The sequence below is a fragment of the Anomaloglossus baeobatrachus genome, chromosome 7 (assembly GCF_048569485.1).
Source record: "Anomaloglossus baeobatrachus isolate aAnoBae1 chromosome 7, aAnoBae1.hap1, whole genome shotgun sequence".
Classification (NCBI taxonomy): domain Eukaryota; kingdom Metazoa; phylum Chordata; class Amphibia; order Anura; family Aromobatidae; genus Anomaloglossus; species Anomaloglossus baeobatrachus.
This window is the reverse complement of record NC_134359.1, coordinates 118,133,931-118,152,273: the sequence shown is the minus strand read 5'-3', so window position 1 is coordinate 118,152,273 and position 18,343 is coordinate 118,133,931. Positions and strand designations below refer to the sequence as shown.

At 41.5% G+C, this 18,343-nt stretch overlaps 1 protein-coding gene across 1 annotated transcript in view; it reads right to left on the bottom strand.

Moving 5' to 3' along the window:
• Positions 1 to 18,343, bottom strand: part of BMPR2 (bone morphogenetic protein receptor type 2) — a 284,724-nt gene that overhangs the window by 168,181 nt on the left and 98,200 nt on the right. Inside the window, exons 2-3 of the mRNA XM_075317608.1 lie at positions 5,335 to 5,508; positions 1,758 to 1,937 (exon numbers count right to left, since the gene is read on the bottom strand). Of these exons, the coding sequence (XP_075173723.1) occupies positions 1,758 to 1,937; positions 5,335 to 5,508 (354 nt within the window). The remainder of the gene's footprint in view (positions 1 to 1,757; positions 1,938 to 5,334; positions 5,509 to 18,343) is intronic.

Below are 18,343 nucleotides of genomic sequence, written 5' to 3'. Positions count from 1 at the left end.
TAGCAAAGTGTTTTCAAGTTGCCCTTTCCTCAGTTCAAACAGTAATTCAGAAATGGCACTTACAGAAACAGTGGAGGTCAGGATAAGGTCTGGAAAACCAAGCAAAAATTCTGTGAGAGCTGCTTGTAGGATTGATAAAGTGGCAAATCAGAACCTTCACTTCACTGCAAAAGTCCTTCAGGAAGATTTAGCCGACTCTGGAGTTGTGGTACATTGTTCTACTGTTCAGAGACACCTACAGAAAAATGGCCTTCATGGAAGAGTCATCTGAAGAAAACCTCTCCTGCGTCCTAACCATAAAATTTAGCATCAGAAGTATGCAAAATAACATCTAAACAAGACTGATGTATTTTGGAAACAAGTCGTGTTAACTGATGAGGTTAAAATAGAACTCCTTGGCCACAATGATCAAACCAAATGTTTGGGAAAAAAAGGAGACAGAATGTCATGACAAGAACATTTCGCCAACCATTAAGCATGGGGGTAGATTAATCATGCTTTGGGTTGTGTTCTATCCAATGGCACTGGGAACATTTCACGGGTAGAGGGAAGAATGGATTCAATTAAAGTTGAACAAATTCTTCAAGCAAACATAACACCATCTGTAAAAAAGCTGAAGTTGAAAAGAGGATGACTTCTTCAAATGGATAAGGATCCTAAACACAATTCAAAATCCATATTAGCCTATGTCAAAAGGTACAAGCTGAAGGTTTTACAATGGCCCTCAAAGTCCCCTGATCTGAACATCATTGAAAATCTGTGGTTAGACCGCAAAAGAGCAGTGCTTGCAAGAGGACCCAGGAATCTTACAGAACAAGAAGACTTTTCCAAGGAAGAAAGCATGAAAATCCCTCAAACAAGAATTGAAAGACTCTTGGCTGGCTACAAAAAACATTTACAAGCTTTGATACTTGCTAAAGGGGGTGTTGCAGGGTACTAACCATGCAGGGTACCCAATATTTTGCATTGGCCAACTTTAGTTTTTGTTGTGAATTTAAAAATGTAAAAAATATATATATTTTTTTTGTCTAAAATGCAGAGGATATGTGTTATCCTTAACTTTATGGCTTTTACAGATAATTTCATTTTCAACTTGCTTAATTGTTCAGAATATCTGTAAACTTGACCAGGGGTGCTCAAACTTTTGCATGCCACTGTATATCCACAGCTTGTTTCCACTTATAGTTTAGGGTCTGCCTGCAAAGTGTGCTTGCACGCGCAGGCGATAGATACGATATTTCGCCTGGCTATGTGGATCACACAGGAGGCATCATCCCCATCAAGGAAAGCAAGAGCATGGTGATCAGCAACGGAAAGGAGGGATAGACACCACACCATGGACACCCATCGGACAAGCTATCCAGATTTACATAGAGCAAGTGAGAGCTTAAAAGGATTATTGGGGTTTGTAAAGGGGGAGTTAGGGGATAATATACACCTTTATGAAATACAGGACAGATGCTTCTGAAGGTTCTAGTCTTTGTTCAGACATGATGAAAACTGCAGACAGGTTCCCTTTAAAGGATGGTTGCCATGACATGAACAATAGCTATCTATAACAATTAGACCTAAGACTAGGACTAGCCCTCTGTGCACACAGTGTTCCCCAATTACAGGACCCCTCCGGTCACAGATCTGATGTTAGTGAATGATCAGTATAGACAGACACATTTTTCTTTCCAGGTAGTAGACTTAATTACTAAAGGAATGTACAGATCCTTATCCAGGACTCAAAAAAATAAAAACATGCTACTTACGGATGGGTGTTGTATCTGGAGGATCTGGCGGTGTGAAATTCTCTGTGAAGTTGACATTGCACATGTCTGCACTGCAGCAACAGAAGCGATAAGTCCCATTTTGGATGAGCGGTGGGTTGGTAGTGACCACACATTCTTTATGGTGACAATCATGGGGATCACCTATGTATGACCAGCAACCTGAAATGGTTTGACAGTAAAGTAAAATGTTTTATATGAGCACACAAATCCTGATTTAAAATTATATAGTTTATATAACGGCTTTCATTTTTCCCTTACAATAATGCTTGTTTCATAACATTGGGTTATTTTGGATTAAAGGCATGTCAGTCAAACAGCTTTCGCGTTCATCAGCTGGGACACCCACTGATCTCCTGAATAAAGGTGTTAATTCTGGGAGCTCTATTGGATTGACTGTAAAGGGTGCTTTACACGCCACGACATCGCTATCTATAGCTAGCGATGTCGTGCACATAGCACCCGCCCCCGTCGTTCAGCGATATGTGGTGATCGCTGCCGTAGCGAGCATTATCGCTACGGCAGTGTCACACGCACGTACCTGTGCAGCGACGTCGCTGTGACCGCCGAATAATCCCTCCCTCAAGGGGGAGGTTGTGTTCGGCGTCACAGCGACGTCACCGCGACATCACAGAGCGGCCGCCCAATAGAAGCGGAGGAGCGGAGATGAGCGTGACGTAACATCCCGCCCACCTCCTTCCTTCCGCATTGCCGGTGGACGCAGGTAAGGAGATGTTTGTCGTTCCTGCGGTGTCACACATAGCGATGTGTGATGCCGTAGGAATGACGAACAACATCGTACCTGTGGCAGCAGCGATATTAAGGAAAGAAGCGACGTGTCAACGATCACCATTTTTTAACGATTTTGCGATCGTTGATCGTTGCTCCTTGGTGTCACATGCTGCGATGTCGCTACCGGCGCCCGATGTGTGTCACTAACAACATGACCCCGACGACATATAGGTAGCGATGTCGCAGCGTGTAAAGCACCCTTAAGGCGGGAGTCAGAGGGCCGTAGATTATTTTATGCGAGAGAAGCGGGACGATTATATTAGTGACACTGATCAAACTGTTTAGAGTTTGATCTGAGTGTCAGCTTAGTGTGTTCCAATTCACTCGGATGAGAGAATTGTAGCACACTGTGAGGAGAAGATGGAGACGAACATTTCTCTATTCTATGAGTTCATGGAAATCGGGCTGCATCCAGATGTCATCCAAGTGCAGTCTGCTCATTACCATGCACTCAGACTTGAATAGATGGGCACCTTAAGATTTGTGCTACCATTCACAGAATGCTGCTCTTCTTATCTCATGCCTAATCGGCATAAGAAAAAAACACTGATTTGCACTGCCCCATAATATAACATGGTTCAAGTGCTATCCGATAAAACATTGGTAGAACTCTTCCATATTATATGTTGATGTGAGTGAGCCCAAATTTTTGAATGTCTCATTGCAGCATTACTGCCTTGATTTATACACCAAGTTTTGTACACCGTGTGCAGAATTATTAGGCAAGTTGTATTTTAGAGGATTTTTTTTATTATTGATCAACAACTATGTTCTCAATCAACCCAAAAGAATCATAAATTTCAAAGCTTAATATTTTTGGAAGTTGGAGTGGGGTTATTTTAGATTTGGCTATCTTAGGAGGATATCTGTTTGTGCAGGTAACTATTAACGTGCAGAATTATTAGGCAACTTAATAAAAACCAAATATATTCCCATCTCACTTGTTTATTTTCACAAGGTAATCTAATATAACTGCACAAAATTTAGAAATAAACATTTCTGACATGCAAAAACAAAACCCCAAAAAATTAGTGACCAATATAGCCACCTTTCTTTATGATGACACTCAACAGCCTACCATCCATAGATTCTGTCAGTCGCTTGATTTATTTACGATCAACATTGCGTGCAGCAGCCACCACAGCCTCCAGACACTGTTCCGAGAGGTGTACTGTTTTCCCTCCCTGTAGATCTCACATTTTATGAGGGACCACAGGTTCTCTATAGGGCTCAGATCAGGTGAACAAGGGGGCCATGTTATTATTTTTTCATCTTTTAGACCTTTACTGGCCAGCCATGCTGTGGAGTAGTTGGATGCATGTGATGGAGCATTGTCCTGCATGAAAATCATGTTTTTCTTGAATGGTACTGACTTCTTCCTGTACCACTGCTTGAAGAAGTTGTCTTCCAGAAACTGGCAGTAGATCTAGGAGTTGAGCTTCACTCCATCCTCAACCTGAAAAGGTTTCACAAGTTCATCTTTGATGATACCAGCCCATACCAGTACCCCACCTCCACCTTTCTGGCATCTGAGTCGGAGTGCAGCTCTCTGCCCTTTACTGATCCAGCCTCTGGCCCATCCATCTGGCCCATCAAGAGTCACTCATCAGTCCATAAAACGTTAGAAAAAAAGATATTTCTTGGCCCAGTCTTCACATTTTATGTTATGTTTCTTGTTCAAAGGTGGTCGTTTTCAGCCATGTCCCCGAGTATGGCACACCTTGTGCTTTTTGATACTCCAGTAACATTGCAGCTCTGAAATATGGCCAAACTTGTGGCAAATGGCATCTTGGCAGCTTCACGCTTGATTTTCCTCAATTCATGGCCAGTTATTTTGCGCCGTTTTTGCCCAATACGCTTCTTACGACCCTGTTGGCTATTTGCCATGAAACGCTTGATTGTTCGGTGATCACGCTTCAAAAGTTTGGCAATTTCAAGACTGCTGCATCCCTCTGCAAGATATCTCACAATTTTGGACTTTTCAGAGCCCGTCAAATCTCTTTTCTGACCCATTTTGCTAAAGGAAAGGAAGTCTCCTAATAATTAAGCACACCTTATATAAGGTGTTGATGTCATTACACCGCACCCCTCCTCATTACAGAGATGCACATCACCTGATTTACTTAATTGGTAGTTGGCTCTCAGGCCTATACAGCTTGGAGTAGGACAACATGTATAAACAGTATCATGTGATCAAAATACTCATCTGCCTAATAATTCTGCATGCAGTGTATATATATATATATATATATATATATATATATATATTTCCTTTTGAGTTGAATGCTTCTATTGTGCAAGACAAGAAATTATTGCCAATAAAGATGACATTTGAGAAGCTATTTTGGTTATTTTGTTTTTTGTCTCTAAGTAACACGTCTGGTTTTGTCTTGTACATGTTTATAGAATCATTATAGGTTGTGTACTTTTCTTTGAAAAGGGATTTTTCTCTTTTATTCTTTTTATGAATTAATGAAGTCTTGCCAATTTAATAAAAATGTAGCTTTGAAATTGTTAACAGGGCAAGTTTGTTTACTTTAGTATTGAAATTTGGAAATTTGAAATAAATAATGTATATTTTGCTGAAGTTTTTTATTCATTTTCTTTGCACCTCACATTATTGTATAAATTATATACTTTATATATAGAGTGCCAGACACAAAAATGTTGCTAATAATAAAATACAATGTATGTAAATCTGCAGATTTGAATAATGCTTTATGCTGCATATATTTAGTTGTACTTTAATATCTTTCATTGTACTTACCTTGTTTGACGAGATTGATTTCACCGTCTCTTGTTTTTTCCCATAATCCAAAGCAGGTACTGCCCTTGGAACATTCCACTGTTCCATTCTCTGGGGATATCTGGCTTTCACTGACCCCGTGGTCCATGTGGTTGGGGTCTTTGTAGGCACACAAACGCTCTTCATTCTGAGCAGCTGAAAGAGAGGAACCAGAAAAGAGGTTAATTCACCATTCAGCCTAATAAAATACAAGGGTGTTGACACAATTATATAGACGAGCCGAACATAAGTCTTTCATTCACTAGAAAACCAACACTTTCATATACTGTAGCTGTGCATGTCCTTGTATATTGTGTTACCGTCAGCCGCTTAGACCCAAATAATCATCAATATACAGTGTATATAATATATAGCTATATATTTATTTATAATATATATCTATATACTAATATATATATATACATCTATATATCTATATATCTATTTATAATTATAATATATATATATATACAGTCAGGGCCAGAAATATTTGGACAGTGACACAAGTTTTGTTATTTTAGCTGTTTACAAAAACATGTTCAGAAATACAATTATATATATAATATGGGCTGAAAGTGCACACTCCCAGCTGCAATATGAGAGTTTTCACATCCAAGTCGGAGAAAGGGTTTAGGAATCATAGCTCTGTAATGCATAGCCTCCTCTTTTTCAAGGGACCAAAAGTAATTGGACAAGGGACTCTAAGGGCTGCAATTAACTCTGAAGGCATCTCCCTCGTTAACCTGTAATCAATGAAGTAGTTAAAAGGTCTGGGGTTGATTACAGGTGTGTGGTTTTGCATTTGGAAGCTGTTGCTGTGACCAGACAACATGCGGTCTAAGGAACTCTCAATTGAGGTGAAGCAGAACATCCTGAGGCTGAAAAAAAAGAAAAAAATCCATCAGAGAGATAGCAGACATGCTTGGAGTAGCAAAATCAACAGTCGGGTACATTCTGAGAAAAAAGGAATTGACTGGTGAGCTTGGGAACTCAAAAAGGCCTGGGCGTCCACGGATGACAACAGTGGTGGATGATCGCCGCATACTTTCTTTGGTGAAGAAGAACCCGTTCACAACATCAACTGAAGTCCAGAACACTCTCAGTGAAGTAGGTGTATTTGTCTCTAAGTCAACAGTAAAGAGAAGACTCCATGAAAGTAAATACAAAGGGTTCACATCTAGATGCAAACCATTCATCAATTCCAAAAATAGACAGGCAAGAGTTAAATTTGCTGAAAAACACCTCATGAAGCCAGCTCAGTTCTGGAAAAGTATTCTATGGACAGATGACACAAAGATCAACCTGTACCAGAATGATGGGAAGAAAAAAGTTTGGAGAAGAAAGGGAACGGCACATGATCCAAGGCACACCACATCCTCTGTAAAACATGGTGGAGGCAACGTGATGGCATGGGCATGAATGGCTTTCAATGGCACTGGGTCACTTGTGTTTATTGATGACATAACAGCAGACAAGAGTAGCTGGATGAATTCTGAAGTGTACAGGGATATACTTTCAGCCCAGATTCAGCCAAATGCCGCAAAGTTGATCGGACGGCGCTTCATAGTACAGATGGACAATGACCCCAAGCATACAGCCAAAGCTACCCAGGAGTTCATGAGTGCAAAAAAGTGGAACATTCTGCAATGGCCAAGTCAATCACCAGATCTTAACCCAATTGAGTATGCATTTCACTTTCTCAAATCCAGACGTAAGACGGAAAGACCCACAAACAAGCAAGACCTGAAGGCTGCGGCTGTAAAGGCCTGGCAAAGCATTAAGAAGGAGGAAACCCAGCGTTTGGTGATGTCCATGTCCATGGGTTCCAGACTTAAGGCAGTGATTGCCTCCAAAGGATTCGCAACAAAATATTGAAAATAAAAATATTTTGTTTGGGTTTGGTTTATTTGTCCAATTACTTTTGACCTCCTAAAATGTGGAGTGTTTGTAAAGAAATGTGTACAATTCCTACAATTTCTATCAGATATTTTTGTTCAAACCTTCAAATTAAACGTTACAATCTGCACTTGAATTCTGTTGTAGAGGTTTCATTTCAAATCCAATGTGGTGGCATGCAGAGCCCAACTCGCGAACATTGTGTCACTGTCCAAATATTTCTGGACCTAACTGTATATATGTGTGTATATATATATATATATATATACACAGTACAGTCCAAAAGTTTGAACACATCTTCTCATTCAAAGAGTTTTCTTTATTTTCATGACTCTGAAAATTGTAGATTCACGTTGAAGGCATCAAAACTATGAATTAACACATGTGGAATGAAATACTTAACAAAAAAGTGTGAAACAACTGAAAATATGTCTTATATTCTAGGTTCTACAAAGTAGCCACCTTTTGCTTTGATTACTGCTTTGCACACTCTTGGCATTCTCTTGAGTTTTAAGAGGTAGTGACCGGAAATGGTTTTCACTACACAGGTGTGCCCTGTCAGGTTTAATAAGTGGGATTTCTTGCCTTATAAATGGGGTTTAGACCATCAGTTGTGTTGTGCAGATGTCTGGTGGATACACAGCTGATAGTCCTACTGAATAGACTGTTAGCTGCTTTTTTCTTGCCATAATACAAATTCTAAGTAAAAAAACGAGTGGCCATCATTGCTTGAAGAAATGAAGGTCAATCAGTCCGAAAAATTGGGAAATCTTTGAAAGTGTCCCCAAGTGCAGTGGCAAAAACCATCAAACACTACAAAGAAACTGGCTCACAGGAGGACTGCCCCAGGAAAGAAGACCAAGAGTCACCTCTGCTGTGGAGGATAAGTTTATCCGAGTCACCAGCCTCAGAAATCGCAGGTTAACAGCAGCTCAGATTAGAGACCAGGTCAATGCCACACAGAGTTCTAGCAACAGACACATCTCTAGAACAACTGTTAAGAGGAAACTTTGTGCAGCAGACCTTCAGGGTAAAATAGCTGCTAGGAAACCACTGCTAAGGACAGGCAACAAGCAGAAGAGACTTGTTTGGGCTAAAGAACACAAGAAATGGACACTGGACCACTGGAAATCTGTGCTTTGGTCTGATGAATCCAAATTTGAGATCTTTGGATCCAACCACAGTGTCTTTGTGTGATACAGAAATAGGTGAACGGATGGACTCTACATGCCTGGTTCCAACCGTGAAGCATGGAGGAGGAGGTGTGATAGTGTGGGGGTGCTTTAATGGTGACACTGTTGTGGATTTATTCAAAATTGAAGGCATACTGAACCAGCATGGCTACAACAGCATCTTGCAGCGGCATGCTATTCCATCCATTTTGCGTTTAGTTGGACCATCATTTATTTTTCAACAGGACAATGACCCCAAACACACCTCCAGGCTGTGTAAGGGCTATTTGACTAAGAAGGAGAGTGATAGGGTGCTACGCCAGATGACTTGGTCTCCACAGTCACCAGACCTGAACCCAATCGAGATGGTTTGGGGTGACCTGGACCGCAGAGTGAAGGCAAAAGGGCCAACAAGTGCTAAGCATCTCTGGGAACTCCTTCAAGACTTTTGGAAGACCATTTCCGCTGACTACCTCTTGAAGCTCAAGAGAATGCCAAGAGTGTGCAAAGCAGTAATCAAAGCAAATGGTGGCTACTTTGAAGAACCTAGAATATAAGACATATTCCACACTTTTTTTGTTAAGTATTTCATTCCACATGTGTTAATTCATAGTTTTGATGTCTTCAATGTGAATCTACAATTTTCAGAGTCATGAAAATAAAGAAAACTCTTTGAATGAGAAGGTGTGTCCAAACTTTTGGCTGTACTTTATATATAATCTTTGTTATAACAAGCAGTAGCCCAATCGTAAGAGCAGTTGCTCACTGATCAATGGGTTATTGAATATGAATATGGTATAAGCAAACCAACATTATAATATTACAAATATATAATGTTTATAGACTAGTTAACAGAGGGTGTAAAATGTTAAAAGAGTTAACAGGACTTTGTTTTTTTCTTAATGAGGCTAAGAACTTACCGGCAGGTTTTTGCTAACTATCTGCCTATTCTGCCCTGTGGATGACTCTCCCGACTCAGGTAGCGATTCTCCTCACGTCAACAGAGCAGCTCTTTCTCTTCTAGTTTGCTCTGTTGACAGGGCCTCATCGCCAACGTCATGCTGATTGACAGCCAGTTCCCAACAGTTAGGCAGTAGGGAGGCATCTGTCAATCAGCATGACATCAACAGCGACACCTGCCAATGAGCATTGTGGAAGAGAAGGAGTTGCACTGTTCACATGACACAACGCAGTAGAATTGCCAGCAGGAGTGGTCCACGGCCGCTCTCAGCCAGAAGAGATGGGTGCTGACCAGGTTGTTAGCCAGTGCCTTCTTAGCCCCATAGGAAAAAACAAACAAACCCCCTGTTGGCCCCTTTAACAATACAACCATTTATAGGCTAACTAACTGATGGCACAGAGAAGGATAGTCAGATGTCTCACTGAGAATAAAAATACAAGAAAATAGTACATTTAACTATATTATGTCCAAAAATACACAAGGTTATAATAAAGTATTTTATACTTGATCCTTTAAGTAAAAGTAAGCCATAGTCATGCACCGCGCTGTGCACATTAAGTCACATGATGACATTTCATTCTACATGACAGATGTCTAAGGAATACTCAGCTGTTCATACTACCATGACAGGTCAGAACTGACGCAAGGAAAAACTGAGAATGGAGCTCTTTAAAAATCAAATGTTTGTTCTGGATCATATTTTGATATGACCTGAGTTACATTCGTTGCATAAATACTGTTTAGTTTATGGAAAAAACTTGCATATTTATAAAAATGCCATATTATTTTTACAATAAGGGTCAGCACACACGGCGAGAAAAACAGAGCCAGTGGAATGCGATAAAAAATTGCAGTCCACTTGGACCGGTTACTCTATGGGCCTGCTCCCATGAGCGATTTTTTTCTTCGCCCTAATCGGACCGAGAAAACAATCACAGCATGCTGCGGGTGGATTCTGATTTGTTTTCACTTGCCCCCATACAAGTCTATGGGTGCGAGATAAACATCGCACTGCGCTCACATTACACCAGTGTTATGCGAGTGCAGTGCGAGAATGGCATAAGCTGATGGTGGAGGAGATGGGGAGATTACTCCCTCACTCTCCTCCGCAGCGCCCGCCCTGTCCTCCGCAGCTGTGCTGTGATCGCAGGATTGCAGCACAGTGGCATGACACTTGCATAACACTCGGCTTACACTCCAGCAGAGCGGGAGCCAAGTATCATGCGATTCACTTGCATTAATGACCGTCTGGCCTGAGCCTAAGCTTTTATATTGGGTGTACTAAGGCTGAGTCTACATGGTGGCTTTGCCTGTGACACAAGTTGGGCAGCCAAAGATCTCTAATGATGCCACTACATCACAGCATAAGTCAAGTCAATTCTCACTTCCTGAAGGAATTACCAGTCATGATTTCCCTAGTTATCATCTAAACAGGTAACATGTAGACCAGGGGTTTCAAACTCCTGGCCCGAGGGCCACATGGTTCCATTGTGCAGCACTCAGGCCCTTAACCTTCTGAACCAACCACGTCCAGGTAGTCAGAGGGCTGCCAATTCCAGCACTTCTTTTCTGCTGAATGTACATTCTTGTAGAAAAATGAAATTGAAATGTAATGTAGCTCCAAGACCAGCTCACGTTGAATCAAAACAATATCTGAACCAGCCACTGGCCTATCAGAGGTCGGCAGCTGACATCTACATGTCCATTTTGGAAGCGCCTGACATAATTGCTATGCATCATCCATGGAGAATGAAGAGGAGGACACTGTTCGTCGAGGGTACGAGGACATGTGAAAGGAACCTTTTTTTTTAAGTGTATGTAAAGAACGGCATAATGGGAGAAAATTATTACAAGATGGCAACATTACGACAAGAAGGGGACAAGGATGGGGGATAATACTACAAAAAAGGGACCAGGATAGGGACATTACTACAAGAAGTGGACCAGGATGGAGACTTTACTACAAGATGGGACCAAGAGGAGGACATTACTACAAGATGGGACCAGGATGGGGACATTACTACAAGAATAGCACCAGGATGTGGACATTACAAGAAGGGGACCAGGATGGGGACACTACTACAAGATGAGATCAGGATGGGGACATTACTACAAAAGGAGGACCAGGATGGGGACATTACTATAAGAAGGGCATCAGGTTGGGAACAATACAACAAGATGGGGACCAGAATGCGGACATTACTACAAGAAGAATCCCAGGATGAGGACATTATTATAAGATGAGGACCAGGATGGGGATATTATTACAAGAAAGGAACCAGGATGTAGACATTACTACAAGATGAGACCAGGAAGGGGACATTAGTACAAGAAGAGCACCAGGATGATGACAATACACCAAGATGGGACAAGGATAGGGACATTAATACAAAAAGGTGACCACGATGGGAACATTACTACAAGAAGTGAACCAGAATGGGGAACATTATTACAAGATGGTGACCATTATTACAAAACAGGGGATCTTATTACAGGATGAGGGAAATTATTAAAGCATACTAGGGATGCTTAGTTTGAAAAAGAGAAGGCTGAGAGGAGACTTAATAGCGGACTACAAATATCTGCTAAGTAGTCACAGTGCAGAGGGAACTACCCTATTCTCATTAGCACAAGGAAGTACAAGAAGCAATGGGATGAAACCTAAAGGAAGGAGATTCAGATTAGACATTAGGAAAAGCTTTCTGACAGTGAGGGCAGTCATGGAGTGGAACAGGCTACCACGGGAGGTGGTGAGCTCTTCCTCAATAGAAATCTTTAAGCAGAAACTGGATAAACATATAGCATACAGGACATATTACAAGATTTTTATAAAATGGAGACCAGAGTGTGGGGCATTAATACAGTATAGGAAACATTAGTACAAGCTTAGGGACATTATTACAGGACGTGGTACATTAAAACAATAGGGGACACTAATACAGAAATGGGATATTATAGAATGGGGACCATTATTACAGGCTGAGGTGCATTAATACAGGATGAGGGGCATTATTACAGGGTAGGGGACCATTATTATAAGATGAGGACAATTATAGGACAAGGGACATACAGGATTGGGGACAATATTATAAGAAGGGACCAGAATTACTATATGGGGGCTAATTGTAAAACAATATTACTGTATGGCACCAATTGTGCAACAAAAAAAGTAAAACACTTTAACACTTTAAAAAAAAAATCAAAGTAAAAAATAACAAAAATGACCTGTATTATAATCCATATGATTAAATAATTTAAAAGAATAAAATAAATAATCAAAAGTTAAAAAACAATGGTATCACTGAAAGCATCATCTTGTCACACAAAGAACGCTGCCCATCATATTCTAGTTTTTTTCTATGTGCAGCCCATTTAGTCGGCTGAGTTTGAGACCCCGGATGTAAACCAAATTGGTTAAAAAATACCAAATGTAACAATTTTCCCAGTAAGTTCAAGCAGCAATGTCACGTTTCTGCAGAGGATAAATACACAAAATGTACTGAACAGAACAAACGTAATCAGGCAAAAGTTCAAGTCAACAAAAGGCAGAACCCTATGTAGTGTTTTAGGGAAGCTGAAGTTGTGTCACATTTCAATACGAGTCAGAATTGAATATTTGGTATTAGCTTTTTTTACATCATTGCAGTATGAAATAAAAACTCTCCTAGTTTTTATATCTTCCAAAACATAAGTTCTACAATGCTGTAAATTAATATACATATCTTTAAGGTTTGAATTATACACTACTGACAGAAAGTTAAGGATATTTATATGCCTTTCGGGTGAAATTTCAGAATGATCCTAAAATGCCCTCTAACTAGTGATGGGCGCATAGTAACTATTCGAGTTCAGATTATTCGTAAAAAAAATGCCAAAGTACTATTCTGGTATTCAGCATGAATAACAGACCTAATGCAAGTCACTGGGGAACCCGAGCATTATATTTGTTGTGATGAATGCTGGAATAGTACTCAGTATTCGGTAAGCATTATCCAAATACGAATAATTACTATTCACCCATAACTAGCTCTAACCTGTTTAGGTGAACGTAATGTGACCTTCTCTACACTTTTGGATGCACGTGTCCATCTGTTCAATGTTTCAGCACTTTTTGCACAACTTGCTGTTTTCTAACAGGGAGCTAATGGCAAAATTCACAACAGGAACAGTCCTCCTCATCATGCTGTTCATATTTTGACATGATGAGACCAAGAAGACACATAACAATTGATCAACTGTACCTCACCACTGCGAGGCTTCAAGCAGGATGTTCTCAGACACAAATGGCCACTGAGCTTAGTGTCATAGAGTGTCATCAACAGGTTGCAACAGAGATACCGGGAGACTGGAAGAGTCATAGCAAGGGATAGAAGTAGTCGTCCTTTGGCCACATCCCACAATGATGACCGCTTCATTGTGAACAACGCCCTTCAGAACCGGAGGACGAATGTCACACAACTCCAGGCACAATTAAAGGGAACCTGTCACCAGATTTGGGCCCTATAAGCTGCGGCCACCACCAGTGGACTCTTTTATACAGCATTCTAATATGCTGTATATAAGAGCCCAGGCCGCTGTGTAGAACATAAAAAAACACTTTATAATTCTCACCTAGGGGGTCGGTGTGGTGCAAACTGGTCAGATGGGTGGTGCTGTTCTACGGGACCGGCGTCTCCTCTTTTGGCCATCTTACTCCTCCTTCTTCTGAAGCATCCTACGTCATGCACAGGCACCGGCATTGAGGTCCTGCGCAGGCACACTACAAAACTTTGATCTGCCCTGAGGTGAGTATTATAAAGTTTTTTTAATGTTCTACACAGCGGCCTGGGCTCTTATATACAGCATGTTAGAATGCTGTATATAAGAGTCCACTGGTGTGGCGGCAGCTTATAGGGCATAGGGCCCAAATCTGGTGACAGGTTCCCTTTAAGGGAGGTGAGACCCACTTAAGTGTCATCAGAACATGTACAATGTTCTTCTCAGTGCACAATGACAGTGCGCTCTCTCGTCGGCTCTGATTAGAAGCGATGAGTTAGGGTACCTTCACACTTTAGCGATGCAGCAGCGATCCGACCAGCGATCTGACCTGGTCAGGATCGCTGCTGCATCGCTACATGGTCGCTGGTGAGCTGTCAAACAGGCAGATCTCACCAGTGACCAGCCCCCAGCCAGCAGCGATGTGCAAGCGACGCTGCGCTTGCACGGAGCCGGCGTCTGGAAGCTGAGGACACTGGTAACTAAGGTAAACATCGGGTATGGTTACCCGATGTTTACATTAGTTACCAGCGCACTCTCCTAGCTACAGTACACATCGGGTTAATTAACCCGATGTGTAATGCAGCTACATGTGCAGAGAGCAGGGAGCCGCGCACACTGCTTAGCGCTGGCTCCTTGCTCTCCTAGCTACAGTACACATCGGGTTAATTAACCCGATGTGTAATGCAGCTACATGTGCAGAAAGCCGGAGCCGGCAGCACAGGCAGCGTGAGAGCAGCGGAGGCTGGTAACTAAGGTAAATATCGGGAAACCACCTTGGTTACCCGATGTTTATCTTGGTTACAGCTTACCGCAGCTGCCAGATGCCGGCTCCTGCTCCCTGCTCGCTTCATTTCGTCGCTCTCTCGCTGTCATACACAGCGATGTGTGTGTCACAGTGGGAGAGCGCCTTTGAAGAAAACGAACCAGGGCTGTGTGTAACGAGCAGCGATCTCGCAGCAGGGGCCAGATCGCTGCTCAGTGTCACACACAGCGAGATCGCTAATGAGGTCACTGCTGCGTCACAAAAAACGTGACTCAGCAGCGATCTCGGCAGCGAGCTCGCTGTGTGTGAAGCACCCCTAAGGCACAAAAGCACATGGTCAGTACACATTGTAAGCACCAAGAAACCATCCCCACCCCGAATGCAATGAATGAACAGGTTACTTTTAAATGCTTCACGGTTTCCAAACTCTGAAACGGTTAAATAATTAATAAAGGACTGAACATGTGCACTGTGTCATTTTTGATTGTTGTGCCTATGTTCATTTTTGGTAGCAGGTTTGGGGTGCTATGCACATACCCTAAGAGTGTTTCAAAGAATTATTTTGTTGTTTTGCCTCCTAAAGCAATTTTGAATAGTTTTTAAGCGTTTATGTACAGTTTATTCTTAAAGCATTTTTTGTAGCCTTTTGATTGCACACTGCCTGTTTTCCATCAGGAGACACTTCAAAAAAGTGACACGAATTTTCTTTTCCCTTCCAGGAGTTTTCCTGTTTTTCTTAACGTGGAAGAAAAAGACTCAAAAGACTGAACATAAGACCAGCAAAGAAGTTTTACAATAAAAAAATTAAATTAAATTCAATTGGGAATTAATTCAAGTATATTTTGAGCAATTTTCAAGTGTTTTTTGGACTTAACCCACTAAAAAAAAGACTCCTCAAAAACTCCATGTGAACATACCCTTATTTTTCATTCTGTTCCAAGCGCAATATTTATTGTTATTAATATTTAAAAAGATGAAAACAAATGTCATTGAGAAATATTGGCTTTTATCGATAAACGTTTCACGGAATATTCAATACCATTAAGATATCTTCCTTCCTTGTCTTTTACTGGAATAAAACAATAGAAAGTAGCTGTCTGATTTCCCATGAGACTTTGGCTGAATCCTTCTCTTATCTGCAGACCCATTACTAGAACATCTGTAGACATTTTTTAATAATGTTAAGATAAGCCTGTGTACTGTAGCAGAATAGTCCTGGACTATATCTTTATATGCAAAATGAAGATCTCCATTCAAAATATTTATTTGCTTTTACATTTTTAACATCAGTCTTTAGATGAATAATATTTTCCTTTAACAACCGTTTTGGGTGGTCTTTACACTGTGAGGCCAAATATTTCCCCGATGACCATAAAAGCAGATAATATAATATCACCAACAACAGCTGATACAAGAAAGTCAAAATTCCAAAAACCAACACATGGGAAACTATACAGATAGTACAAGAAATGGAATGTAAGTAAAATCCGATTACTGAAATTGTGGAACCAAAAAATGAATATAGAAGATTTTGAGATTTTGCGGAACGTTTTTGGGAAGGACCCAAAGTCCCAAAGACACATTTTACACTAATATAACAGAGAAGAAGATGACTCGAACTCTACACCTATTGGATGTAGGAATCCTAAAAGTCAGTATTGACCCTTTAATGAGCCTAGTCCCTTGACTAAGAATAAGAAGCCAGACCAAACACTCCATTGGCAGACACATTTTGGGGTGTTTTCCCTCCATCAGTAATTTGACTATGTGAGTTTCCTCTGACATGGTTTCTATGGGTGAATTTTTCTCCTTGTAGAGAGTGCCAAGTCAGCATGAAGAGACTGATAGGCCATGCAATGCTCCTCTGGAAATTTAAATATGTAAATAGCCTCTTTAGTAAGAAAGAGGACTAGAACTGAGCTCCTCCTATAAGAAGTAGCAAAGTCAATATTGACCCTTTAATGAGCCTAATCTCATGACTAAGAATAAAGCTGGGTTTACACACTGCAACATCTCAAACGACATCGCTGTAACGTCACCGGTTTTGTGACGCAATAGCGATGTTGTTTGCGATGTTGCAGTGTGTGAATCCTATCAGCGACCCGGCCCCTGCTGTGAAGTTGTAATCGTTACAAATCGTTCAGGACCATTCCTAGGTCCTTTGTTTCCCGCTGTGCAGCATGAAGTTTCAGTGTGTGAAGCCTTTTCAGCGACTTTGTTAGCAACTTCCCTTTCATAAGGCTGATTATCAACGTCCCCAACAACCAGCTAGGTCGCTCTGCAGGTCCGGATCGCTGTTGAGTTGTTGGCCAGGTTTGCCTGTTTGAACGCTCACCAGAGACTTAGCAGAGACTTAGGGAGGTCGCTATTGCGTCACCAAACCGGTGACGTTACAGCGATGTCCTTTGCGATGTTGCAGCGTGTAAACCCAGCTTAAGAAGCCAAACCAGATACCTCATTGGCAGACACGTTTTGGGCTGTTTTTCGACTATGACTATGTGAGTGTCCTCTGACATGGTTTCCATGGGGGAATATTTCTCCTTGGGTATTTAAGACTTCCTATTCCCCATGGCCAATGCTTGTTCAACGCGTCCCTGTAGCTTGTCTCTTGTACCAGTTGTTCAGGTCCCTCTAAGCCTGTGCTTGGTGTAACTCTGTCTCTGCTTGCAGATCCTGAGTCCCGTCTGAGCACACACTCCAGCCTGATCCCTGTAACCTGCACCAGCCTTCAGTTCTGGACTTCACCCTGATCCTGTTAACCTGCACCACTCTCCGCTTCTGGACTTCAGCCTCATCCCTGTGACCTGCACCAGTTTTCGGTTCTGGACTTCTGCCTGATCCCGTTAACCTGTACCTGGTTCAGATCGGATCCTGAATCTATAAGACTTTATCCTGTGAATCCTGCTGATCCCGGCTTCCATGCATCTAGGCCCTCTGGGGTTACACCTAACAGTCCCTGTATAGGGGTTTGCTCGAGGCAACGCCACAGGGGAGTCCAGTGCACGGTCCCGTGGGTCCACTCCCACGACTATAATTACAGTATAGAGTGCCAAGCTGGCATAAAAAGACTTATAAGCCATGCAATGTAACTCTGGAAATATAAATATGTAAATAGACTCTTCAGAGAGAAAGAGTACTAGAACTGTAGCTCCTCCTATTAGAAGTAGCAAAGTCAATTTTGACTCTTTAATAAGCATTAGCACATTGCTTAAGATAAGAAGCCAAGCCAGATCCTTCATTTGCAGACACATGTTTTGGGGTGTTTGCCCCTTATCAGTGCAAAGCAGGACATCTGATTTGGCCAGTTGAGAGGCTTCTGACAAGGAATCTAAGGGGGAATGTTTCCATACTAAGGCATATCCCATGCAAGGTGAAGAGTATGAGAGTACAACAGAATATTATTATTATTATTATTATTACCTGCCTCTTCATTTCGGAGGG